The 24,094-nt window shown below is 39.2% G+C and overlaps 2 protein-coding genes and 1 pseudogene across 2 annotated transcripts; 2 read left to right on the forward strand and 1 right to left on the reverse strand.

The window, feature by feature from the left end:
* The first annotated feature begins 1,734 nt into the window (after positions 1-1,734).
* On the forward strand, positions 1,735-11,380 carry LOC145470697 (cytochrome P450 4X1-like). The gene is made up of 5 exons (XM_081454513.1): positions 1,735-1,870; positions 2,171-2,711; positions 6,674-7,001; positions 7,822-8,010; positions 10,028-11,380. Exons 1-5 carry the CDS (start codon positions 1,737-1,739, stop codon positions 10,351-10,353), a joined length of 1,518 nt encoding a protein of 505 aa, XP_081310639.1. The 5' UTR covers positions 1,735-1,736; the 3' UTR covers positions 10,354-11,380.
* A 1,408-nt stretch (positions 11,381-12,788) lies between these two features.
* Positions 12,789-23,418, forward strand: LOC145469309 (S-methylmethionine--homocysteine S-methyltransferase BHMT2-like; annotated as a pseudogene).
* LOC145469310 (betaine--homocysteine S-methyltransferase 1-like) lies at positions 20,278-23,304 on the reverse strand. Its single transcript, XM_081452987.1, has 5 exons — positions 23,248-23,304; positions 22,768-22,903; positions 22,224-22,303; positions 21,435-21,624; positions 20,278-20,471 (listed from the first exon to the last, which is right to left on the reverse strand). The coding sequence occupies exons 1-5, from the start codon at positions 23,302-23,304 to the stop codon at positions 20,278-20,280; spliced, it is 657 nt and encodes a 218-aa protein (XP_081309113.1).
* Positions 23,419-24,094: the final 676 nt, after the last annotated feature.

Raw genomic sequence — 24,094 nt, forward strand, 5'->3', positions numbered from 1 at the left:
CTCCAGAGAAAAGAAAAAAAATTTGAAAGGAATTGAAAGGCGTGCACTTTATATTTTTCTCTCCACAGTGTTCACACGCCTTATCTTGAGAGCATTTAGGGAAGAGAAATGAGAGGGCCCTGGGAAATAAAGATGTTGCCGCTGCATGAAAGATTCCATGCGTACGTGAGCTGTATTTTTTCACTATTGCTGTCACCGCTTTAAACTTAATCTGCGATCAGACGTTCTTTTTATAACAGCATGGGTAAGGAGAAAAAATAAAATAAAATAAAATAAAATAAAAGAACGCCTGTGGATCGCAGGCTAATTTAAACTCGAAATTTGTTGGCGGGGGCGGGGGGAAGGGGGTGGTGAGGGAGAAAAACCTGGCAAGAGTCACTCATCGTCGTATCGCTATAAGACTAACCATCACGGCTTTGCGGACATATTCTGATTCTTCCTTATAACCAGTTAATAACATTTTCCGGAGCAGAACATTGAAATTCCACCCAAAAGATGAACGGTACGTGTCTGTCTTCAGGAGAACTTTAGTTTCGCATAGTATTTTAAACTTGCCGTTTCTTATGTTACAACATACATCTTCAGAAGTGACAGTTACAAGATGTGACAAGATTTGAAAAGACTAAAACTAAAGCGAGGTATTAGTAACACGCCCTAAATGAAATCGTCGGTAGTGAAAAACTCTTTCTTTATTAATATACACCGGATGTAGTTTCTTTTGTTCATTATTATCTAGCTAGTTACCAATACCTCGCTTTAGTTTTAGTCTTTTTAAACTTTGTCATATTTTGTAACCGTCACTTCTGAAGATGTATGTTGTAGCATACGAAACGTCCAAGTTTAATACAACGTTAGTTTATTCTTGCAATACATTCCAATCTCTTCATAACGGCCACCTTAGGGACAGAGGAAAGTGGCCGCTGTACAAAGGTGGCCGTTATGGGGAGGTAGGGGTATAATACAACACCTCTTTTTTGTTTCCATGGGGTTCAGCATTTATCTTTAAAAAGTGCTTAGTGTAGCATGTAAATACGTAAAAAATATGTCAATAAAACAGAAACTAAACAGGTTTTAACGGCGCACGGTATGGATCAAATTTTGAGTCCCTTTGCACAAAAAACAGGGTTTTGTACACACGTTCGTCAGTCGTTGATTAACTGTCTGTTTTCGGGGGGTCATTTTGGCTGTTGGGACGTGCTTTAGTGGCTTTTGTCTTTGCAGAGAGGTGGCTGCTGTAGAGTGGTGAAAATAAGAGTGGGTGAATGAACCGTCAGCCGGGATAAAAAAAAGTGGCCTGGCTCTATATCTTTTTTTAATTTTCCAGTTCTCAGTAATACTCACGCTTCCTTTGAGTTTCCTGTTACCTTACTAGCTGAGGCGACTTCAGGGTTCTCAATTAAACGGTTATTTTTAATTTTTTTTGTAAGTACCAGTGAAAAGTTGTGTCCTCCAGAGACCAGCATTGTGCTAACGCAGATGATTAAACTTTGAGATATTTCTCGATTTCCGAACATTTTACGGCCATTTTATTTACCAGACCGTTTTATTACGTTTTATTTTCTTTTTATTTTATTATTATGATGTCTTACTCGGAATGGGCATCTTTCACGCATTCGTTCATTCATTCGTTCCATTCTTCCCGAGTTCCGATCCTCTGGTAACCTGGTAAATTTTCCAACCGTTTCGTGAGCTCGCACAAAGGAAATCGAACCTTGGAGAATGCATGACGTGCAAATATGGAGGAGACTATGGAAGAGAATATGGCGGTCGGTGGTGTTGTGTTTCTTCAGGAAGTTTTTCTATCTTTGGTCGTCATTCTCCTTACTTGGTTCATCTTGAAAGTGTCAATAACACGCTTATCGAGGAAAAGGTACCTGACATAGCTCTATTTTAGCCTGAGAGTCTTGTAAATATGAATAAACTTGACAGGAGCAACCAGCCAAGAAATTCATTGGAATGTCTTTGTTGATCTTCTCACAAGACCTTTTATATCACGGTGTAAAGTAGGGCAGTTTAATCTTCTTGGTCTATTTAGTGGTTGATATTAAAGTGGCAAGACATGTTCAGTGTACAAACTTGCTCAAATGGGCTAAATCACACACTGCTGTCAAAATGTTGTAATTAGATCATGCAGCGCGCATTAAAGCCATTAGTTTTAATTTTCCTTTAGACCCACCTTTGACTTGCCGCCTGGTCCTCCGCCTCACTGGATTTCAGGAAACACAGCCGTTTTCCGTTCTAATGTAGAAGAAAGGCACATCCGACTCCTGGAACTTCACAAGAAATATGGAAAAGTGGTTCGGATTCAAATGGGGAGACCGCCATTGTACGGAACAGACATCTTCTCTGTTGCTGATCCTCACTTGTGTGAGGAAGTCCTTAAATCCAAGAGCTATGCGATCTCCAAGCTTACACAGGCACGTTTTCAAATGTTTATTGGAAAGAACGGCCTGAATGCCCTGGAAGGAACAACATGGAAAAAGCACAGGCGATTAATCTTGCCTCTGTTTCATTCTGGTTTCCTGAGCTATGCTCTGGAAGTTATCGCGGACAAAACTGAAGCTTTAACCCAAAAATTGAAGGATTTGCCAGATAAATCATCTGTGGAAGTTTATTTGTTGATGAAAAATCTAGCTCTTGATATTATCAGCAAGGCAGCATTTGGTTATGATTTACAAGTCCAAGAAAATCCTGATGGCAAATTAGTAAAGGTTTGTTTGTTTAACGATGTTTATATTGCTCAAAAAGATATCTTAGTTGTTTTGATTTTTTTCCCAGCAAGAGATTGTTAAATATTTAAGGGTAGTTGATAGATAGTCTTTGATTGAATTGTTCTTCTCTCAAAAGGAGAAGAAAATAAGTGGGGAGACAAAGGGCTGTTGTGATTCAGAATTATTTTAACTCTAGCCAGCTTGTTCCTTGCCCGATACCTTCTGTGTTTGTGGGGATTAACACTCTCTCCCCCCCCCCCCCCCAAGACAACTTGTGGAAAATCATATCAACAGTTGTTTGACTTTTAAACAAAACAGTGAAAGGTTAACCCACCCAGGGTCCTTTTTTTTTTTTTTATTTATTTATTTATTTATTTGCAATAACACAAGGGAAACCAATGCTTACTTACAACACTAACTCTATTTACATTATATTGCTCTAATTATTTACACTATTTAAATTACAATAACTAAACAACTTACATTACTAACAAATACAGTTACACAACTTACACAATTAAGAAATACAGTGACGACAAGGGGCAAAAAAAAAAAAAACTGAGAAGAAAAATAGCTAGTTATCATTACAGCTTGAGGTTGTAGTACAGAAACATAAAAAAACAGACCAAAGGCATGTGGTACATTTAAAGTAAAATGAGTTATGCATCTGACAGGAGATTAGAAATAGATTAATGGGTAGGAGATAGATAACCCTACAGAAAATATAATCTAAAATATTAATTAAATCCTCATATATCCTGTAAGAGGTTTCCATTTCTTTGTGTCTCCACTTTTTGTTTCTATCTCATATTGTAATTTTAGTGTGCATATGAAAAGCGTAAGATTTGGATGATCATTTTTTGTTTTAGCGAGCCATATGTGATATCGTGCTAAGAGAAAGCTGTAATTTATAAGAAGCGCAAATTGAGAGATATCTGGCCTCAGACCCAAAGCAGTAATATTTGTCAAAGCATAATCTCTAGGAAGTAAATTTAAGTTTTTCAGCCATTCAGTAAGTTTATTCCAAAAGTGAGATGTTTGGCGGCATGACCAAAAAAGATGAATTATTGACTCAGAGGAGGTGTGACAAAAACTGCACTTTTCATCGCCCTGTAGACCTATTCTAAATAAAAAGTTATTGGTTGGTACATGTCTATGTAAGAATTTAAACTGAAACTCTATCAGCTTAGTGCTCTTTGTGCATTTTTTAGCTAAAAGATAGGCAGCATTCCAATTTATGTTGTCATTTATTGGTAGGCCACAATCCTCTAGCCACTTCTTTTGACTTGACTCTGGGGTTAAACTCTTGTTACTAATCAGTTTTTTATATATTATTGTAGTTGCTTTTTTGACCTGCAAAATTCTTGTTGTAAGTGGCTCATATTTGTGGTCGGTGTTCTGTAAATCTTGAAAATTAGAATCAGTCCGAAGAGACTTTACAGCCGATATTAATCCGTAGAAGCTGAGAGGGCGAGGGTCTATTTCATACTTACAGCGGAAATCATTTAACGAGAGAAAGTTGTTGTCCGGTCCTAAAAGATGTTTCACCCGAGTTATTCCCTTGGTGAACCAATTTTAAAAAAAAACTGTTTTGTTGGCTATCTTTATTAGGGAGTTATGCCAAAGTTGTTGATCCAGACAGTGATCTTTCGATGTTATTTCAGGTTCAAAGTTAACTTCCGCCCAGATTCCTAATAGTTCTTTTAAAAAGGCATCCGAAGTTGTTATTGTCGATAAGGTGTCTCTAACGTTGAGGTTGTAGGAAAAAAAGTTTTGACAGCAATATTTTTTTAGGGTTATATCAAAAAAGATTTTCCATTTTCCCTTATTGTTGTTATCTAAATATTTTTTAATCCATGTGGTTTTGAGGGATTTATTGAAGGAACTAATATCAATCATTTTTAGGCCACCACCACCGAAATCATTGATCATTACCTTCTGTTTTATCTTGTCGCCTTTACCATTCCATAGAAAAGTGTAGAGTAAATCATTTATTTCTTTTAAAACCCTGTAGTTTGAGCAAAGAGGCGAGAGTACATAAACCAATTGGGAGACCACTAGTGATTTGATAACAGTGATTTTCCCTAACAATGTGAGTCGGCGGTATTTCCAGCATCTCAGGATTTCTTTCACTTTTTCAAGTTTCTCATTGTAGTTTAAAGAGGCAGATAGTTCGGGATCTGTTGAAATCCATAGACCTAGGGATTTTACTTTGTCTTTTGGCCATTTAAGCTCTTTTCCTGATAACAGAATTTTATCACTTCCAATACTTGCGCCAATCCATAGAGCTTCCGTTTTCTTATCATTGAGTCTGAGGCCAGAGACTTTGCTGAAATCGTCAAGCATTGCAAGGTATGAAGGAGAGATTCACGTGACCCGTCTAATATAAGTGTTGTGTCATCGGCATACTGACTTAACTTAATTTCCACATTATTTACAGAGATTCCCTTTATATTAGTATTTTTCCTAATTGCCGTGGCCAGCACCTCTGCCGATAGGATAAATAAATAAGGTGAAAGCGGGCAGCCTTGCCTAACACCTCTTTGAATTTCAAAAAAATTACTTGCCCATCCATTATTCAGAATACAGCTTTCAGTATGACTATACAGGGTTTTCACCCAGTTAATTAGCGAAGCACCAAAACCGTAGGATCTTAATGTTCCATGTATGAAGGACCATTCGAGAGAATCAAATGCCTTTTCAAAGTCAATAAAAAGTAACAGGCCCGGGATATTCTTTTCTGTGGCATATTGGATAATAGAGTCAATGAGTCTGATATTTTCGCCTATAAATCTGCCCTTCAAAAATCCTGTTTGATCATGATTGATAAGGTTTGGAAGTACTAATTTAATTCGGTTTGCAATAGATTTTGCTACGATTTTGTAATCAGTGTTCAAAAGGGTAATAGGCCTCCAATTTTTGATGAAGTATAGTTCCGCATCTTTTTTTGGAATTAGTTTTATAACCCCTCGTCTTTGTGTTACTGAGAGGCAGCCAGAGTCAAAAGCATAGTTGAGGGCCGAGATTAAAAAAAAAGAAATGTCTTTCCAAAAAACTTCGTAGAATTCGGCGGGAAGTCCATCCGTGCCTGGCGTTTTGTCAGACTCCATCTTCTTCAGGGCTTCGAAACATTCCTTTTGAGTTAAGGGGCCTTCACATAAAGTTTGTTCTTCATTGGTCAAAGAAGTGGAGTTCACTTCAGAGAGGAATGTTGACTGGATGCTGTCGGGGGAGGGGGCACTGCCATATATGGGCTATATAGGTATGTGCCACTGTGAAGGGTATGCTTTTCAAGCAGTTTACTCTAGGATAGGGTATATAAATCAGAGTGTTTGGGTCTAGAATAGGGTATCATTTTTCCCAAAACTGACTTGGTGGTTGAAGATTTTATCTAGACTAAGGAAACCAGGAATTGCCACTCAAAATATAAAAAAATCAAATCGGCAAGTTTAAATTTACACAAATCAGCCTCAATAGTGTTGATAGATGGGGGGATTTGGGGAGTTTACTCTAGAATAGGGTAGCAAAATTCAGCTGAACTAGCTCTGGTATAGGCTAAGGGTTCCAGGGTCCCAGCGGCACATCCCCACCCAGAAATTCCCAAAGTACCCCCCCCCCCCCAGCCCAGGGTAACTCAGGGAGGGTTGTCAGGCACTGGAGAGATATTACTGGGGCATTAGGTTCAATGTAACAGAGTGCATTGCATCATGAGATCCAGGATAATCGTAGCCAATGTCACAAGTGGTTGTCATCTTGCCAGTACACAATTAATGTTTACTCTCTTGAAAGAGTCCATCTTCAACCATGGCCAGGTAGCTTGGGGTACATAAAATGAAAACTAGTGCAGACATATTGTCAGTCACAACCTGAACATAGTACCAGGAGGCTATACTTGTCATGTCAGCTACATTCTTATCTTATCTAGACAGTTGATGGTATGATTTACCTTCCTACCTCCGTAGGCTGTGACGTCATTCTTGGAGCATGCTGGTGAAGTTGCATTCTTGGCACTCCCAAGATTATGGACTTGGATGCATCCTTTCAAAGCATTTCAGGCCCGTCAGCAGCGTAAGCTACTTGACAACCTTGTTGAGCAGATTATTAATAAGCGCAAAGGTAAAGATGATGAGGATGACAAGAAAGACTTACTGACATTGTTGTTGAAAGCACAAGACCCAGAGTCCAAGTACTCAATGTCTGAAATGGAAGTCCATGATGAAATATTGACATTTTTGTTTGGTGGATTTGAGACCACCACATCACAGCTCTGTTGGGTGCTATACCACCTGGGTGAGTGTAGAATGATAATACTTGGCATGCATTTTGAGCCTATTGCATCTTAACATGCATAGCAGGCAGGTCTGCATGCTTCATGCTGTAGGTATGCAATGTGTGTAGGGAGCTATGTCGGTATGGTGCCTAATCCATGCATTTTGTTTCCATTCCTTGTGTGTAATTAGCTAATTATTATTGGAAGTAAAATAAAAAAGGAACATGTGTTGTTTCAGAAAAAATCTCAAACCCCCACCAAAGGCCTTTTTTTAATCTCCTCCTCCATCCCTCCAGAAATTCCAGTTTAGTTTTGTGGCAACTGTTTTGCTTCTGGTTGATTCATATCCTGTTTAAGTGACACATCACATTACTTGACATTTTCCCTAGGGAGTCACACGTGTTTTAAGTTTTTGTTTGTGAGTTTGTAGTTTGGTAGTTATTAGTACAAACAGTTCTTTAACATGCACCTTAGCATGTTGGCAAGATTAGTTCTTTTTTCCAGACCCTTTGCATGTTGGCAAGTTAATTTTCTGTTTTTGTACCATTTTGTAAGTTGGCGACAGCAGTGCCTTTGGTTGCACGTTGTGGATTTTGTGAAATTTAATCAGCTGATGGCAGCCAGAAGCTTTGATATTTTCCTTAAAACATTTTGCCTCTTAATGTATTCCACCCCCTCAGAATTTTCAATGGGCAGTTTCATGGTCCTGTTAGAACAGCAAATTTTAGGGATAGTTACATGTATGGCTCTATTTATGGCAGCGTAACAGTGTTTTGTGTTCCAGGCTGATCAATTAAAGTGGCTGCTTATTATGACCTTGCTAGTCTGATTTGTTTTTAGCCCAACATCCTGAAATTCAGGTGACAGCACAGGAAGAGGTTGACAGAGTACTGGGTGATTCAAGTGTTGTGACTTCAGCGATGGAAAAAGAACTCAAGTATGTGGCAAATTGTATAAAGGAGTCTCAGCGACTTGTTCCTGTTATAACTGGTTTCAGCAGAGGAGCTGTTGAAGATGCAGAGTTGGGAGGTAACAGCACTTCTACTGTATAGTACAAAGAAAGGCATGTGTGGCTGAAAATATTGTTTGTAATTGGAAAAGGATTTCTGTTGTACTGTTGCAGAGGCATACTGTGTTGTAATAGTTAGTGCAATGAACTTTAGATTGAGTCAGGTACGAGTCATTGCTGAGGTCATTATGTTGTGTTCTTAACCTTGTGATGAACTAGTATCTTATCTGGGAGACATTACAGAATCGCACCCATTGAAAAGGATTGCCTGGGAAAAGTGGGGTACCCACGATGCTTTACAGGCAGAGTGACCTGTCAACAAGGTTCAAAAAAAGGTTACTGCCGGTTTCGGTCACTTAGGATCCTTAAGTGACAAATTCCAAAAAGGAAATTAAAGTTCTCCCGTGGCATACTTCAATACAATACTTATACAGTTGGAGCAATTTGTGTTGTTTGAAAGTGTTTAAATGCACTTTTCATCTGAAAAGGCCTGACTTATGCATATCAACAGAATGTTGGGTGTTTACACAAATCACACAAGTTATCTTTTACGGCAAAATATCAAAGTGCCAAGCAGTGTACCCCATGGGAAAATCCAGTCATGTCTTTGTGTTTTAAAGTAAAACTTTCCAGTTAGTCTTAATTTTTTCTTTAAGTACTAATCTGTGTGAAGGGCAGACGTTGTTATGGAAACATTTTTTACCCTTAAAACTTGCCGATCGAACGCGCTTGAGGCCTGCTTTTGAAAAGTAAACGTAAAGTCACATCAATTTCTTTGCAACTGACAGTGAGCCACGAGGCAAAAATACACTAAGCAAAGAAGTTATACCTTACATATATATTTTGTGTGAAAGTGAGTTTCAAACTTCAAAAGACACGCTTTACTCAATTGAATCAATTGATTTACTTTAAAACTTTCCAGAAGATTTTGTAATGAAGCACACGTGATTTAAAATATCAATTCACAAATTAAGAGTAGAAGTATGTAGCGAAGGCCAGAATGTTTTCCCTAGAACATTGAAATATTATCTGACATCTCCGCTTACTGGTATCGTAAATATTCTTTGAAACACACTGTCTAATTACTTCTGTTCTTCTCTGATGAATAGGGCAAAATTTGATTACCCAGAACTAGAACAACATTGTCAAACGGGCGACACTAGGGATTACTTGATTGACAGGCCTTAGGCATGCTCTCTGTCTTCTTTTTTGCTAATTTGCATTTTCCCATGCAACATTTTTCAGTGGGCACGATTCTGTAATGAGTAGAAATAATCTTAGGCACTTCGTGTTACAGCACCCCGAGATAAGTGAGTACCTATAGATATGCCTGTAGGCTTAATGTAGACTGTATTAATATAGACTTCTTAGTAAGGCCAAATGGATTCATTTTTGCATACAACGTGACAAAGACCATTTCATTTGTTTTCTTCAAAACGAAAGCCAAACAACAACAAAATAGGTATGGTATGAATTCAATGCCTCAAACAGAAAACAAAGAAAAGTTGATATGGGCAAAAAAAACATAAAAAATATACGTAGCTTGTTACTGTTGACCTCACAGCCCTTCAATTGTATTTTATGTAAAGTGCAATATAAAAGCTAATCACCAGTAAATTGTCAATGACTTGACTGCCTCCTAGTCTTCCTCGTCCTTCCTTGTCTCCCTCATCATCCTTATTTCCGTCGTCTTCCTCCTGTGCCTCCTGCTCCTTCTCACCCTCCTTGTTTTCCATCCTGTCCTTCCAGTCATCCTGGTCCTCATCCCTGTCAGTGCTGTCATCATGTCCATCATTATCACTAAGGTTATCATGAGGAAAGAAATTCTACAATAGACCAGTTATAAATAATTAGTGACTGATAACTAATAATATAATAATATTAATAATTAATGACTAATATTAGTTACTTGAACTCTAAAATAATTATTATTTTAGAATTCAAGTAACTAATAGTATTTTAATTAAGGCACTGTAAATTGCACAGATGAAATTATGTTTAATATTATTTAAAAAAGTTTCTTTCTCTGTTTTGAAGGATTTCACATTCCTAAGGGCTCTGTATTATTTCTGGACTCTTATGTTCTTCATCACCTGGAGGATCTTTGGGATAGACCGGAGGAGTTTGATCCGACACGCTGGGAAGACAAAATGGCAGCGCGAACCTTCTCATTTCTCCCCTTTGGTGGTGGAAACAGACGTTGTGCTGGTCAGCCTTTTGCTGTGGTGGAGATGAAAGCTGTAATTGCACTGATATTGAAAAACTTCTCACTGAAGTTGGATGAAAGCAGGCCTATTTCTACTGAAGTGAAAATTGCATTTGGGCCACGGAAAATCCATTTCTTTTTTACCAGGAGAAGTTAACTTGAAAAACCAAAGCAGTTGAAAGTCGTCTAGAACACCAGCAGATATATTTGTATATCGTAGTTTTTCCATGTTAAAACATGGGTACAGTGTTGCTATGAACATTTTCCCATATATGCATATTTTTTAAGAGTTTAAAAGTCACTTTACAGACTTGTAGTGTAATCAGCTTTGTTTTTACCCGTTAATGCAGGTACTTTACAGTGTGGTCGTAGTCTACACTTTGATTTTGTGTTTAATAGTCAGCTTACCTGGTAGCATACCCTTTGTTTTTATGTTTGACTAGTTCATTTCAGTGAACTGCAAATTTTTATTTTGGTTTAATAACTGCCTTGCTTAGTAGCACACTTATTGATTTTGTGTTTCATCAAGTCACCTTGCAGGATAATACACTTTGTTTTTATGTCTTATTGGTATGTTACAGAGTAGCAAACACTTTGATCTTGTGATGAATAGTCAGTCTACTAGGCGGTGGAATTTTATACCTGGGTGGTATGTTACTGATGAGCAGCGCGCATTTCATACCTGGTTTATGTCAGGTGAAATTAGTTATAGGACCCTACCATCATTGAGCAGTTTTAAAAATTGTATTTGTAAATGTGATTTTTATACACATTTTCAGGGTTTTAGCAAAGAAAACGGTCTCTGGGCTGATTTTCATTAAGCCTGCCACAATTTTTTCGCAAGAGACCTGGAACAAAATTTTTGTCCCCAATCTTTTGCAACACCTTGAATACAGGGCTACCAAGCTTTGTGTTTACAAGATGGTGTACACAGAAAGACAGCACGCTAAACAAGTGCTCAAAACAAAATGTTATTTCGATTACTTTACTTGTTATACTTGCACCGATACTCAAGGTAGTCAGGAATTTAGTCCAAACTTTCCATTTAGACGGTTCAATATGGATCAGCGTTATGAGTGATCGAGTGATGGTAAAAACCGTTTGTTTTACAAATAAAATTATTAGTATTATTAGTATCAGTACTATTATTACTATTTTTATTGTTATTATTAAAATATACATGACTAGATTATCGTACAAGTTCTTGGAAATCAAGCCTAAGTTGGTCAAAACCAAGGTGCGCGTAAGCCGGTCTCGGCTACTTTTTCAGTGTTGAAATAAAGTGGGGCTATATTTCGGCCAGCAAGCTCGAAAACGAGCGTGCAATTATCTGTCCCCTGGCGATTTCACTGAAAACGAAGGCCATCACGAGTTAGTTTAGAGTCCTTAGAACTGGGAAATATCGCCCAAGTTCTTGGAAATCAAGCCTAAGTGGGTCAAAATCAAGGTGTGCGTAAGACGGTCCCGGATACTTTTTTAGTGTTCAAAAGAAGTGGTGCTATATTTCGGCCAGTAAGCTCCAAACCGAACGTGCAAATATTTCTCCCCTGGCGATTTCACTGAAAACCAAGGTCATCACGAGTTACTTTAGAGTCCCTGGGACTGGGAAATATCGCCCAAGTTCTTGGAAATCAAGCCTAAGTTGGTCAAAATCAAGGTGTGCGTAAGCCGGTTTCGGCCAAGTTTTCAGTATTAAAATTAAGTGGGGCTATATTTCGGGCGGCAAGCTCGAAACCGAGCGTGCAATTATTTTTCCCCTGTCCATTTCTCAGCAAACCAAGGCCATCACGAGTTACTTTAGAGTTCTGGGGACTGGGAAATATGGTCAGAGTGCCTGGAAATCAAGCCAGAGTTGGTAAAAACCAAGGTGCGCGTAAGGCGGTCTTGGCTACTTTTTCAGTGTTAAAATTAAGTGGGGCTATATTTCGGCCAGTAAGCTCGAAACCGAGCGTGCAATTATTTCTCCCCCTGGCGAACTCACTGAAAACCAAAGCAATCACGCGTTAATTTAGAATCCCTGGGACTGGGAAATATCGCCCAAGTTCTTGGAAATCAAGCCAAAGTTGTTCAAAATCATGGGAGGCGTAAGGCGGTCTCGGCTACTTTTTCAGTGTTGAAGTTTAGTGAGATATTTCTTAATTACTTGTAAGCATATAAATATAAGCGACAAGGTGAACAATATTTTGTTTATCACAAAACAATAACTGACGTGAACACGACTATTTCGCATTTCGCATTCAAAACTAGCCTAACATTTTTTAAATTCATAAAAGTGGAGTTAAAATACTTAGGATTTGCGAATTCAAATGATGCGATCTTCAAGACAGATCTTGAAAACTGTTAAAAACAAAATATAAAGAAATAAATACAATCAAAATCAACTAACACGTACTGTTGTCCTTGAAGTCTTACCGTTGCATTAAAAGACTGAACAGTTGAACGTTTTATTCACTGATTAATAAAACAAACTGCAGAGATGTTGGAAGGCTACGATCTACTTTTTTCGTCCCCACCCTGGGGCATTTAGACAGCTTATGTGTCCCCACCCCGGGATATTTGCCCATTTTTTTAAAAAAACCTAATGCCCGGGGGTTAGCCCGGGGGGGGGGGGTGGGCACTGCTGAAATTGGCTGACGCATAACAATGAATTTTATTTCGCAATAGTTCAATACAGACTCGATAATTTTCGCGGCAATAATAAAAGAAGGGATCGATAATCGCCCATGTATGTCAGTGACAGATTTTAACTACGAGGAAGACATTATTCTCCGGAAAAGAATGTTGGTAACATGTTATTTTTATGTATCGGCATTGCGTGACGGTTGTTGCGTTACTTTTCAGCTTGTATCAAATGCAAATGACTTCGCAAGGACGTCGACTGGGTAGACCGGGTAGTGGAAATTGTCAAAAAATATTCACTTCAATGTTCTGCCTGGAGACCAGTATTTTAATCCACGATATTTGGTTTTCTAATCCCGTGGGTTAGTAGGCCCTTAGTTACAAACAGGCTCTCATATCCAGGTTATCTACTACGTGCTACCCGGCATATATCTAGCCAGACGGTTTCCCCGTCATCGTTTTAAAACCGGCATATTATCTTCAACTAACCATTTTGTAATGTTCTCTAGCGCGGCATCTTGGAGCGGCTTAATGATGGCGAGGTGTTAGTAGGAGATGGAGGAATGGTGCATGTTCTAGAAAAGCGAGGTTATGTGAAAGCAGGACTGTGGACCCCCGAGTGTACAGTGGAGCATCCAGAGGCAGGTCAGACAGTCTGTTATGAGTGAAGCATCTAGATTGCTAAACGGCCTGTAGTGATCCGTTCTTTTCAGGCCTATTATTAAGTATTTGTTATGTTTCAGTCTTCCATCGTGCGTTTCCAGAAAATATCCACACCCGCCGAACGTTAATAAAATTCGTAGGGTAATAGGTTTCAAGGAGGGTCTTCAAAAGCCAAATTTATTATAGTGAAGAATGTATCTTAACTGGATGAGCTGGTTTCAGACCAAGACATGTTATATCTTGGGATGGGGGGCGGGGGGCTATGGATATGGATTTCTATGAAAAAAAATGTTCGAAGGTAATTTTGCTGATGATGAATCGTAACATATAAATTTACGACATACTATATAAACCGTGGTTCCTTTAAACCCGGGTTTAAAGCATACCCACATTTACACGTAGTTTAATGCTAAATTTATTGACTGATTCCTTTGTCGCGTGACTAGTTCGACAGCTTCATCGTGAATTCCTACGAGCAGGAGCTGATATCATTCAAGCATTCACATTCTCATTGGAAGACAACCTGGTTAACTATTTAATTCCGAAAAGCTATTTTAAATATATTTTCTAGACATAAACAAGAACATTGACCTCTTTAAAAATTTGGCAACGAGTCAGTGATTTTCAAAGAAAAGATTTTTGAAAATTGTGATATTCCGGGTGAACGGGTTATTGAATTGCGTCGCACATTTGGATATTGTGTGTATTGGAAGAAGAGTTTCGTTCTGCTTGCTCTGTAATCTGTCAGTCTTCTGACGTTGCTTAGGCAAGGGAACTGTTTTTCTGACGTTTGTGGAAAACGCCAAGCGGTTCTTTTCGCGTTGTCGCCAAAGGACGTGACCATACTGTGCGTTCTGCTGGTGGGACAAGTTTTGGAAGTACTCGTGAGTACTGGTGCTAGTTTTTGATTGGACAATATGAACTAGAGACTCGCTGAGTGTTTGACCGATGAAATGGCTACAAATGACTCCTGTCCCCCTCACCCACCCACTCCGGATAAATGGATCACTTTTCCAATGTTTCAATACTGGTGTAACTAACATATCTAGCTATCTAATCAGTGGCAAGAATTCATCAATTGTACAAATATGCAAGAAGTGTATTAATGTACAAACTCGCTTTCAGCCCAACAACATAAACCAGGCGGCCTGTAACCTTGCAAAGGGCGTGGCCCAGGAAGGAGGGGCTTATTTTGCTTGCTCTATCTGTCAGACTGGTTTTCTGTGTTCACAAGGTGCTGGAAAAGACGTTGTGATGAAAAAGTTTAGGGAAGAAATAGAGTTTTTTATACAGAATAACGTCGATATGCTCATTGGTGAGGTAAGTGTGTAGCAAACCCGTGTCAATAATTATTATACCTAAGAGATTGTTTTGTTTGCAAGATTATAGTTTACTGATACTGCACAGCTAAAATTTAAAGTATAATTATCTTCGAAATGCTATTAGAGTTTGATTTAATTTGATGCTAATTATTGCGTCAAATTAAATCACCTGAAGCTGAAGTCCACGGTTGGATCAAGACGTTTACGCCTAAGATTACGGCTTTTAGAACAAAATTCTATTTTTGTGAAATGGTAATTAATTGACTAATATTTATTTTTCAAAATACGGACTTTTTTTCTTCCCTCTCCCTTGCCAATTCATTGTTATACTTAGCGTAACATACTGTCCCCTCTGTCCATCAAGTTCTTTGCGAATGTGGTAGAAGCTGATGAAATCCACAGGTAAACCAGCAGCCATTACAATGTGTATTGGACCACAAGGTGACCTCAGAAATGTGTCCCCCGGAGAATGCGCCGTGAGACTCGTAAGGGCAGGTATTGAATATGTCGCATTCCGGTGTATAGCTTGTATGAGAAGTGAGGGAAAACGCAATACAGTCTTAGAAGAGGTTCCATACCCAGCAAAAACGTTGCTTAATTGCTTTGTGGTCCATGGCGTACTTTGTAGGAGGATGTTGACGAAGTCATTGCTCAGACTTTGCCATAGTACCATAATTATAAATACACGTGCACCTGATGCACAAACAGATAATAATAATGGGCATCCGTCAGTCTCGCGAGACTATGGACACGCGCTCTGCGCGCGCTCTTGATGTACTAACATGTATATACCGCAATAAATACCTCGAAGACCCTCCTAAGCCCTTCTGTGAATAATGATGGAAATGTTAACACATATATACACCGTTTGCCATTCAAAGTATAATCTCGCTCTTTTTGCAATGTCCAGTTAGTTATCGCTTACTAACATTAACACAAGTATTCTTTTTGACTAGGTGCTGATATCGTTGGTGTCAACTGTTGCTTCAGTCCCGATATGAGTTTACAGACCATTGGTTTGATGAAAGAGGCGTTAGACAAGGAAGGACTCAAGCCTCATCTGATGATTCAACCTGCCGGTGTTCACACTCCAGATGTCGACCGCAGAGGATTCGTCTCTTTACCAGAATTCCCTTTCGGTAAAGCCTAGTTTTCATTACGACATAAGCACAAGCTTGAACATTAATGTAGTGAGTACCACAACTCAAGCATAAGCACGTAGGTAAGCATGTGCAGAATGGTCTCAGAGATCTTTGGAAGTTCTCGTGTGATCTAGGAAAATAAACAGCACTGAACGAGAGGTCAGATGTATTGCTGTTCTTGAGGCGCGCTATACTTTCTCTCGAATATCTGCCTCACGTCTTCCCATCGTTTCTGATTAATACTCTTGGAGAAAAAAAGGATATTGTTTTCCAGTCTTATTGAGTGTTCATAGAGATTTTCTAACCGCAAACCACTCAAAATATTAATACGTTAAACTCATCTGACTGCGCACTGAGAACAGTGAGTGTTTAACATGCAATTGGATCAATTGCCAACTTGATGTTTTTGCCAGATAAGCCAACAGAAACGATAGCAAGTGCTGATGTGACATAGCATTAAGTTCCATTTTGTTATTATTATAGCTATGGAACCTCGCATGTGATAACTCGCTGGGATGTGCATAAATACGCTCGGCGGGCCTATGACATGGGAGTGAGGTACATCGGAGGCTGCTGTGGATTTTAACCATACCACTTCCGGGCTATTGCTGAAGAGGTAGGACTTATGAATAAATGTTTGCTCAATTAACCACTCTGGGTTATCGCGGAGGTGGTAGGGTTCGTGAAAGAAGGTTGCTGTTGAAAGCTGAGAACTATTTTTTGAATGAATTGAAGCTTGGAAGGCATCCAAAATAACCAAAAAAAAAATGAACGAAAGGAATTTTATACAAGGTATCATTCATGACTCAAAAGTGTTGTTCTTCTTTCAGCTGGCTACAGAACGAGGCAAATTTCCTGCTGCAAGCGAAAAGCACGGCCCTTGGGGAGAGGCGCTTCAAAATCACTCGTTACCTGAAGTTAGAGCAAGGTGAGGCTTGGTGATAGAGGCGAGTTTTGTGTTTTGGAATCTTACGCATCCCACTTTACGAATAAAGTTCTCTTTAAGGATTGTACTCCAGCGTCACTCATAATTGAAAATCGCGTTACATAGCGCAGGTGTTTGCAAAAGTTTGTACACAGGTAGGCAATCATTGAATTTGTGGACGTTGTTTTTCTTTTCTGGTTTAAAGTGATGATCACTGACCTCGAGATTTTGCTGTGTTGTTATTTACAGAGCTAACCGTGGCTACTGGGAGAATCTCAAACCGGCCAGTGGTCGTCCATTTTGTCCGTCTTTGAGTGAAACGGGAGGATTGGGACCTAACTGATATCAAGTTTATGTGAAAAATGTACTTTATTTAACAACCTATGATTAGACAGGGCATCAGGACAGATTTTTAATCTAAACAATAAATAAATTGGGCACATTACTTTCTTTGTCTTTGTCGCTTTTCAACCAAACTTTTACTGAAAATCTAACTGTTCCTTCCGGAGAGTCCTCCAGAGAAAAGAAAAAAAAATTGAAAGGAATTGAAAGGCGTGCACTTTATATTTTTCTCTCTACAGTGTTCACGCGCCTTATCTTAAGAGCATTTAGGGAAGAGAAACTAGAGGGCCCTAGGAAATAAAGATGTTGCCGCTGCATGAAAGATTCCATGCGTACGTGAGCTGTATTTTTTCACTATTGCTGTCACCGCTTTAAACTTAATCTGCGATCAGGCGTTCTTTTTATAACAGCAGGGGTAAGGAGAAAAAAAAAAGAAAAGAAAAGAAAAGAACGCCTGTGGATCGCAGGCTAATTTAAACTCGAAATTTGTTGACGGGGGCGGGGGGAAGGGAGTGGCGAGGGAGAAAAAACCTGGCAAGAGTCACTCATCGTCGTATCGCTATAAGAATAACCATCCCGGCTTTGTGGACATATTCTGATTCTTCCTTATAACCAGCTAATAATAATTTCCGGAGCAGAACATTGAAATTCCACCCAAAAGATGAACGGTACGTACGTGTCTATCTTTAGAACAACTTAAGTTTCGCATGGTATTTTAAACTTGACGTTTCTTATGCTACAACATACATCTTCAGAAGTGACAGTTACAAAATATGACAAGATTTGAAAAGACTAAAACTAAAACGAGGTATTAGTAACACGCCGTAAATGAAATCGTCGGTAGTGAAAAACTCTTTCTTTATTAATTCACACCGGATATAGTTTCTTTTGTTCATTGTTATCTAGCTAGTTACCAATACCTCGCTTTAGTTTTAGTCTTTTTAAATCTTGTCATATTTTATAACCGTCACTTCTGAAGATGTATGTTGTAGCATACGAAACGTCAAGTTTAATACAACGTTAGTTTGTTCTTGGAATACATTACAATCTCTCCATAACGGCCACCTTAGGGACAGAGGAAAGTGGCCGCTGTACAAAGGTGGCCGTTATGGGGAGGTAGGGGTATAATACAACACCTCTTTTTTGTTTCCATGGGGTTCAGCATTTACCTTTAAAAAGTGCTTAGTGTAGCATGTAAATACGTAAAAAATATGTCAATAAAACAGAAACTAAACAGGTTTCAATGGCGCGCGGTATGGATCAAATTTTGAGTCCCTTTGCACAAAAAACAGGGTTTTGTACACACGTTCGTCAGTCGTTGATTAACTGTCTGTTTTCGAGGGGTAATTTTGGCTGTTGGGACGTGCTTTAGTGGCTTTTGTCTTTGCAGAGAGGTGGCTGCTGTAGAGTGGTGGAAATAAGAGTGGGTGAATGAACCGTCAGCCGGGATAAAAAAAAGTGGCCTGGCTCTATATCTTTTTTTTAAATTTTTCCAGTTCTCAGTAATACTCACGCTTCCTTTGAGTTTCCTGCTACCTTACTAGCTGAGGCGACTTCAGGGTTCTCAATTAAACGGTTATTTTTAATTTTTTTTGTAAGTACCAGTGAAAAGTTGTGTCCTCCAGAGACCAGCATTGTGCTAACGCAGATGATTAAACTTTGAGATATTTCTCGATTTCCGAACATTTTACGGCCATTTTATTTACCAGACCGTTTTATTACGTTTTATTTTCTTTTTATTTTATTATTATGATGTCTTACTCGGAATGGGCATCTTTCACGCATTCGTTCATTCATTCGTTCCACTCTTCCCGAGTTCCGATCCTCTGGTAACCTGGTAAATTTTCCAACCGTTTCGTGAGTTCGCACAAAGGAAATCGAACCTTGGAGAATGCATGACGTGCAAATATGGAGGAGACTATGGAAGAGAATATGGCGGTCGGTGGTGTTGTGTTTCTTCAGGAAGTTTTTCTATCTTTGGTCGTCATTCTCCTTACTTGGTTCATCTTGAAAGTGTCAATAACACGCTTATCGAGGAAAAGGTACCTGACATAGCTCTATTTTAGCCTGAGAGTCTTGTAAATATGAATAAACTTGACAGGAGCAACCAGCCAAGAAATTCATTGGAATGTCTTTGTTGATCTTCTCACAAGACCTTTTATATCACGGTGTAAAGTAGGGCAGTTTAATCTTCTTGGTCTATTTAGTGGTTGATATTAAAGTGGCAAGACATGTTCAGTGTACAAACTTGCTCAAATGGGCTAAATCACACACTGCTGTCAAAATGTTGTAATTAGATCATGCAGCGCGCATTAAAGCCATTAGTTTTAATTTTCCTTTAGACCCACCTTTGACTTGCCGCCTGGTCCTCCGCCTCACTGGATTTCAGGAAACACAGCCGTTTTCCGTTCTAATGTAGAAGAAAGGCACATCCGACTCCTGGAACTTCACAAGAAATATGGAAAAGTGGTTCGGATTCAAATGGGGAGACCGCCATTGTACGGAACAGACATCTTCTCTGTTGCTGATCCTCACTTGTGTGAGGAAGTCCTTAAATCCAAGAGCTATGCGATCTCCAAGCTTACACAGGCACGTTTTCAAATGTTTATTGGAAAGAACGGCCTGAATGCCCTGGAAGGAACAACATGGAAAAAGCACAGGCGATTAATCTTGCCTCTGTTTCATTCTGGTTTCCTGAGCTATGCTCTGGAAGTTATCGCGGACAAAACTGAAGCTTTAACCCAAAAATTGAAGGATTTGCCAGATAAATCATCTGTGGAAGTTTATTTGTTGATGAAAAATCTAGCTCTTGATATTATCAGCAAGGCAGCATTTGGTTATGATTTACAAGTCCAAGAAAATCCTGATGGCAAATTAGTAAAGGTTTGTTTGTTTAACGATGTTTATATTGCTCAAAAAGATATCTTAGTTGTTTTATTTTCCTAGATCACACGAGAACTTCCAAAGATCTCTGAGACCATTCTGCACATGCTTACCTACGTGCTTATGCTTGAGTTGTGGTACTCACTACATTAATGTTCAAGCTTGTGCTTATGTCGTAATGAAAACTAGGCTTTACCGAAAGGGAATTCTGGTAAAGAGACGAATCCTCTGCGGTCGACATCTGGAGTGTGAACACCGGCAGGTTGAATCATCAGATGAGGCTTGAGTCCTTCCTTGTCTAACGCCTCTTTCATCAAACCAATGGTCTGTAAACTCATATCGGGACTGAAGCAACAGTTGACACCAACGATATCAGCACCTAGTCAAAAAGAATACTTGTGTTAATGTTAGTAAGCGATAACTAACTGGACATTGCAAAAAGAGCGAGATTATACTTTGAATGGCAAACGGTGTATATATGTGTTAACATTTCCATCATTATTCACAGAAGGGCTTAGGAGGGTCTTCGAGGTATTTATTGCGGTATATACATGTTAGTACATCAAGAGCGCGCGCAGAGCGCGTGTCCATAGTCTCGCGAGACTGACGGATGCCCATTATTATTATCTGTTTGTGCATCAGGTGCACGTGTATTTATAATTATGGTACTATGGCAAAGTCTGAGCAATGACTTCGTCAACATCCTCCTACAAAGTACGCCATGGACCACAAAGCAATTAAGCAACGTTTTTGCTGGGTATGGAACCTCTTCTAAGACTGTATTGCGTTTTCCCTCACTTCTCATACAAGCTATACACCGGAATGCGACATATTCAATACCTGCCCTTACGAGTCTCACGGCGCATTCTCCGGGGGACACATTTCTGAGGTCACCTTGTGGTCCAATACACATTGTAATGGCTGCTGGTTTACCTGTGGATTTCATCAGCTTCTACCACATTCGCAAAGAACTTGATGGACAGAGGGGACAGTATGTTACGCTAAGTATAACAATGAATTGGCAAGGGAGAGGGAAGAAAAAAAGTCCGTATTTTGAAAAATAAATATTAGTCAATTAATTACCATTTCACAAAAATAGAATTTTGTTCTAAAAGCCGTAATCTTAGGCGTAAACGTCTTGATCCAACCGTGGACTTCAGCTTCAGGTGATTTAATTTGACGCAATAATTAGCATCAAATTAAATCAAACTCTAATAGCATTTCGAAGATAATTATACTTTAAATTTTAGCTGTGCAGTATCAGTAAACTATAATCTTGCAAACAAAACAATCTCTTAGGTATAATAATTATTGACACGGGTTTGCTACACACTTACCTCACCAATGAGCATATCGACGTTATTCTGTATAAAAAACTCTATTTCTTCCCTAAACTTTTTCATCACAACGTCTTTTCCAGCACCTTGTGAACACAGAAAACCAGTCTGACAGATAGAGCAAGCAAAATAAGCCCCTCCTTCCTGGGCCACGCCCTTTGCAAGGTTACAGGCCGCCTGGTTTATGTTGTTGGGCTGAAAGCGAGTTTGTACATTAATACACTTCTTGCATATTTGTACAATTGATGAATTCTTGCCACTGATTAGATAGCTAGATATGTTAGTTACACCAGTATTGAAACATTGGAAAAGTGATCCATTTATCCGGAGTGGGTGGGTGAGGGGGACAGGAGTCATTTGTAGCCATTTCATCGGTCAAACACTCAGCGAGTCTCTAGTTCATATTGTCCAATCAAAAACTAGCACCAGTACTCACGAGTACTTCCAAAACTTGTCCCACCAGCAGAACGCACAGTATGGTCACGTCCTTTGGCGACAACGCGAAAAGAACCGCTTGGCGTTTTCCACAAACGTCAGAAAAACAGTTCCCTTGCCTAAGCAACGTCAGAAGACTGACAGATTACAGAGCAAGCAGAACGAAACTCTTCTTCCAATACACACAATATCCAAATGTGCGACGCAATTCAATAACCCGTTCACCCGGAATATCACAATTTTCAAAAATCTTTTCTTTGAAAATCACTGACTCGTTGCCAAATTTTTAAAGAGGTCAATGTTCTTGTTTATGTCTAGAAAATATATTTAAAATAGCTTTTTGGAATTAAATAGTTAACCAGGTTGTCTTCCAATGAGAATGTGAATGCTTGAATGATATCAGCTCCTGCTCGTAGGAATTCACGATGAAGCTGTCGAACTAGTCACGCGACAAAGGAATCAGTCAATAAATTTAGCATTAAACTACGTGTAAATGTGGGTATGCTTTAAACCCGGGTTTAAAGGAACCACGGTTTATATAGTATGTCGTAAATTTATATGTTACGATTCATCATCAGCAAAATTACCTTCGAACATTTTTTTTCATAGAAATCCATATCCATAGCCCCCCGCCCCCCATCCCAAGATATAACATGTCTTGGTCTGAAACCAGCTCATCCAGTTAAGATACATTCTTCACTATAATAAATTTGGCTTTTGAAGACCCTCCTTGAAACCTATTACCCTACGAATTTTATTAACGTTCGGCGGGTGTGGATATTTTCTGGAAACGCACGATGGAAGACTGAAACATAACAAATACTTAATAATAGGCCTGAAAAGAACGGATCACTACAGGCCGTTTAGCAATCTAGATGCTTCACTCATAACAGACTGTCTGACCTGCCTCTGGATGCTCCACTGTACACTCGGGGGTCCACAGTCCTGCTTTCACATAACCTCGCTTTTCTAGAACATGCACCATTCCTCCATCTCCTACTAACACCTCGCCATCATTAAGCCGCTCCAAGATGCCGCGCTAGAGAACATTACAAAATGGTTAGTTGAAGATAATATGCCGGTTTTAAAACGATGACGGGGAAACCGTCTGGCTAGATATATGCCGGGTAGCACGTAGTAGATAACCTGGATATGAGAGCCTGTTTGTAACTAAGGGCCTACTAACCCACGGGATTAGAAAACCAAATATCGTGGATTAAAATACTGGTCTCCAGGCAGAACATTGAAGTGAATATTTTTTGACAATTTCCACTACCCGGTCTACCCAGTCGACGTCCTTGCGAAGTCATTTGCATTTGATACAAGCTGAAAAGTAACGCAACAACCGTCACGCAATGCCGATACATAAAAATAACATGTTACCAACATTCTTTTCCGGAGAATAATGTCTTCCTCGTAGTTAAAATCTGTCACTGACATACATGGGCGATTATCGATCCCTTCTTTTATTATTGCCGCGAAAATTATCGAGTCTGTATTGAACTATTGCGAAATAAAATTCATTGTTATGCGTCAGCCAATTTCAGCAGTGCCCACCCCCCCCCCCCCCGGGCTAACCCCCGGGCATTAGGTTTTTTTAAAAAAATGGGCAAATATCCCGGGGTGGGGACACATAAGCTGTCTAAATGCCCCAGGGTGGGGACGAAAAAAGTAGATCGTAGCCTTCCAACATCTCTGCAGTTTGTTTTATTAATCAGTGAATAAAACGTTCAACTGTTCAGTCTTTTAATGCAACGGTAAGACTTCAAGGACAACAGTACGTGTTAGTTGATTTTGATTGTATTTATTTCTTTATATTTTGTTTTTAACAGTTTTCAAGATCTGTCTTGAAGATCGCATCATTTGAATTCGCAAATCCTAAGTATTTTAACTCCACTTTTATGAATTTAAAAAATGTTAGGCTAGTTTTGAATGCGAAATGCGAAATAGTCGTGTTCACGTCAGTTATTGTTTTGTGATAAACAAAATATTGTTCACTTGTCGCTTATATTTATATGCTTACAAGTAATTAAGAAATATCTCACTAAATTTCAACACTGAAAAAGTAGCCGAGACCGCCTTACGCCTCCCATGATTTTGAACAACTTTGGCTTGATTTCCAAGAACTTGGGCGATATTTCCCAGTCCCAGGGATTCTAAATTAACGCGTGATTGCTTTGGTTTTCAGTGAGTTCGCCAGGGGGAGAAATAATTGCACGCTCGGTTTCGA

Source organism: Orbicella franksi, chromosome 15 (assembly GCF_964199315.1).
Source record: "Orbicella franksi chromosome 15, jaOrbFran1.1, whole genome shotgun sequence".
NCBI classification, from domain to species: Eukaryota; Metazoa; Cnidaria; class Anthozoa; order Scleractinia; family Merulinidae; genus Orbicella; species Orbicella franksi.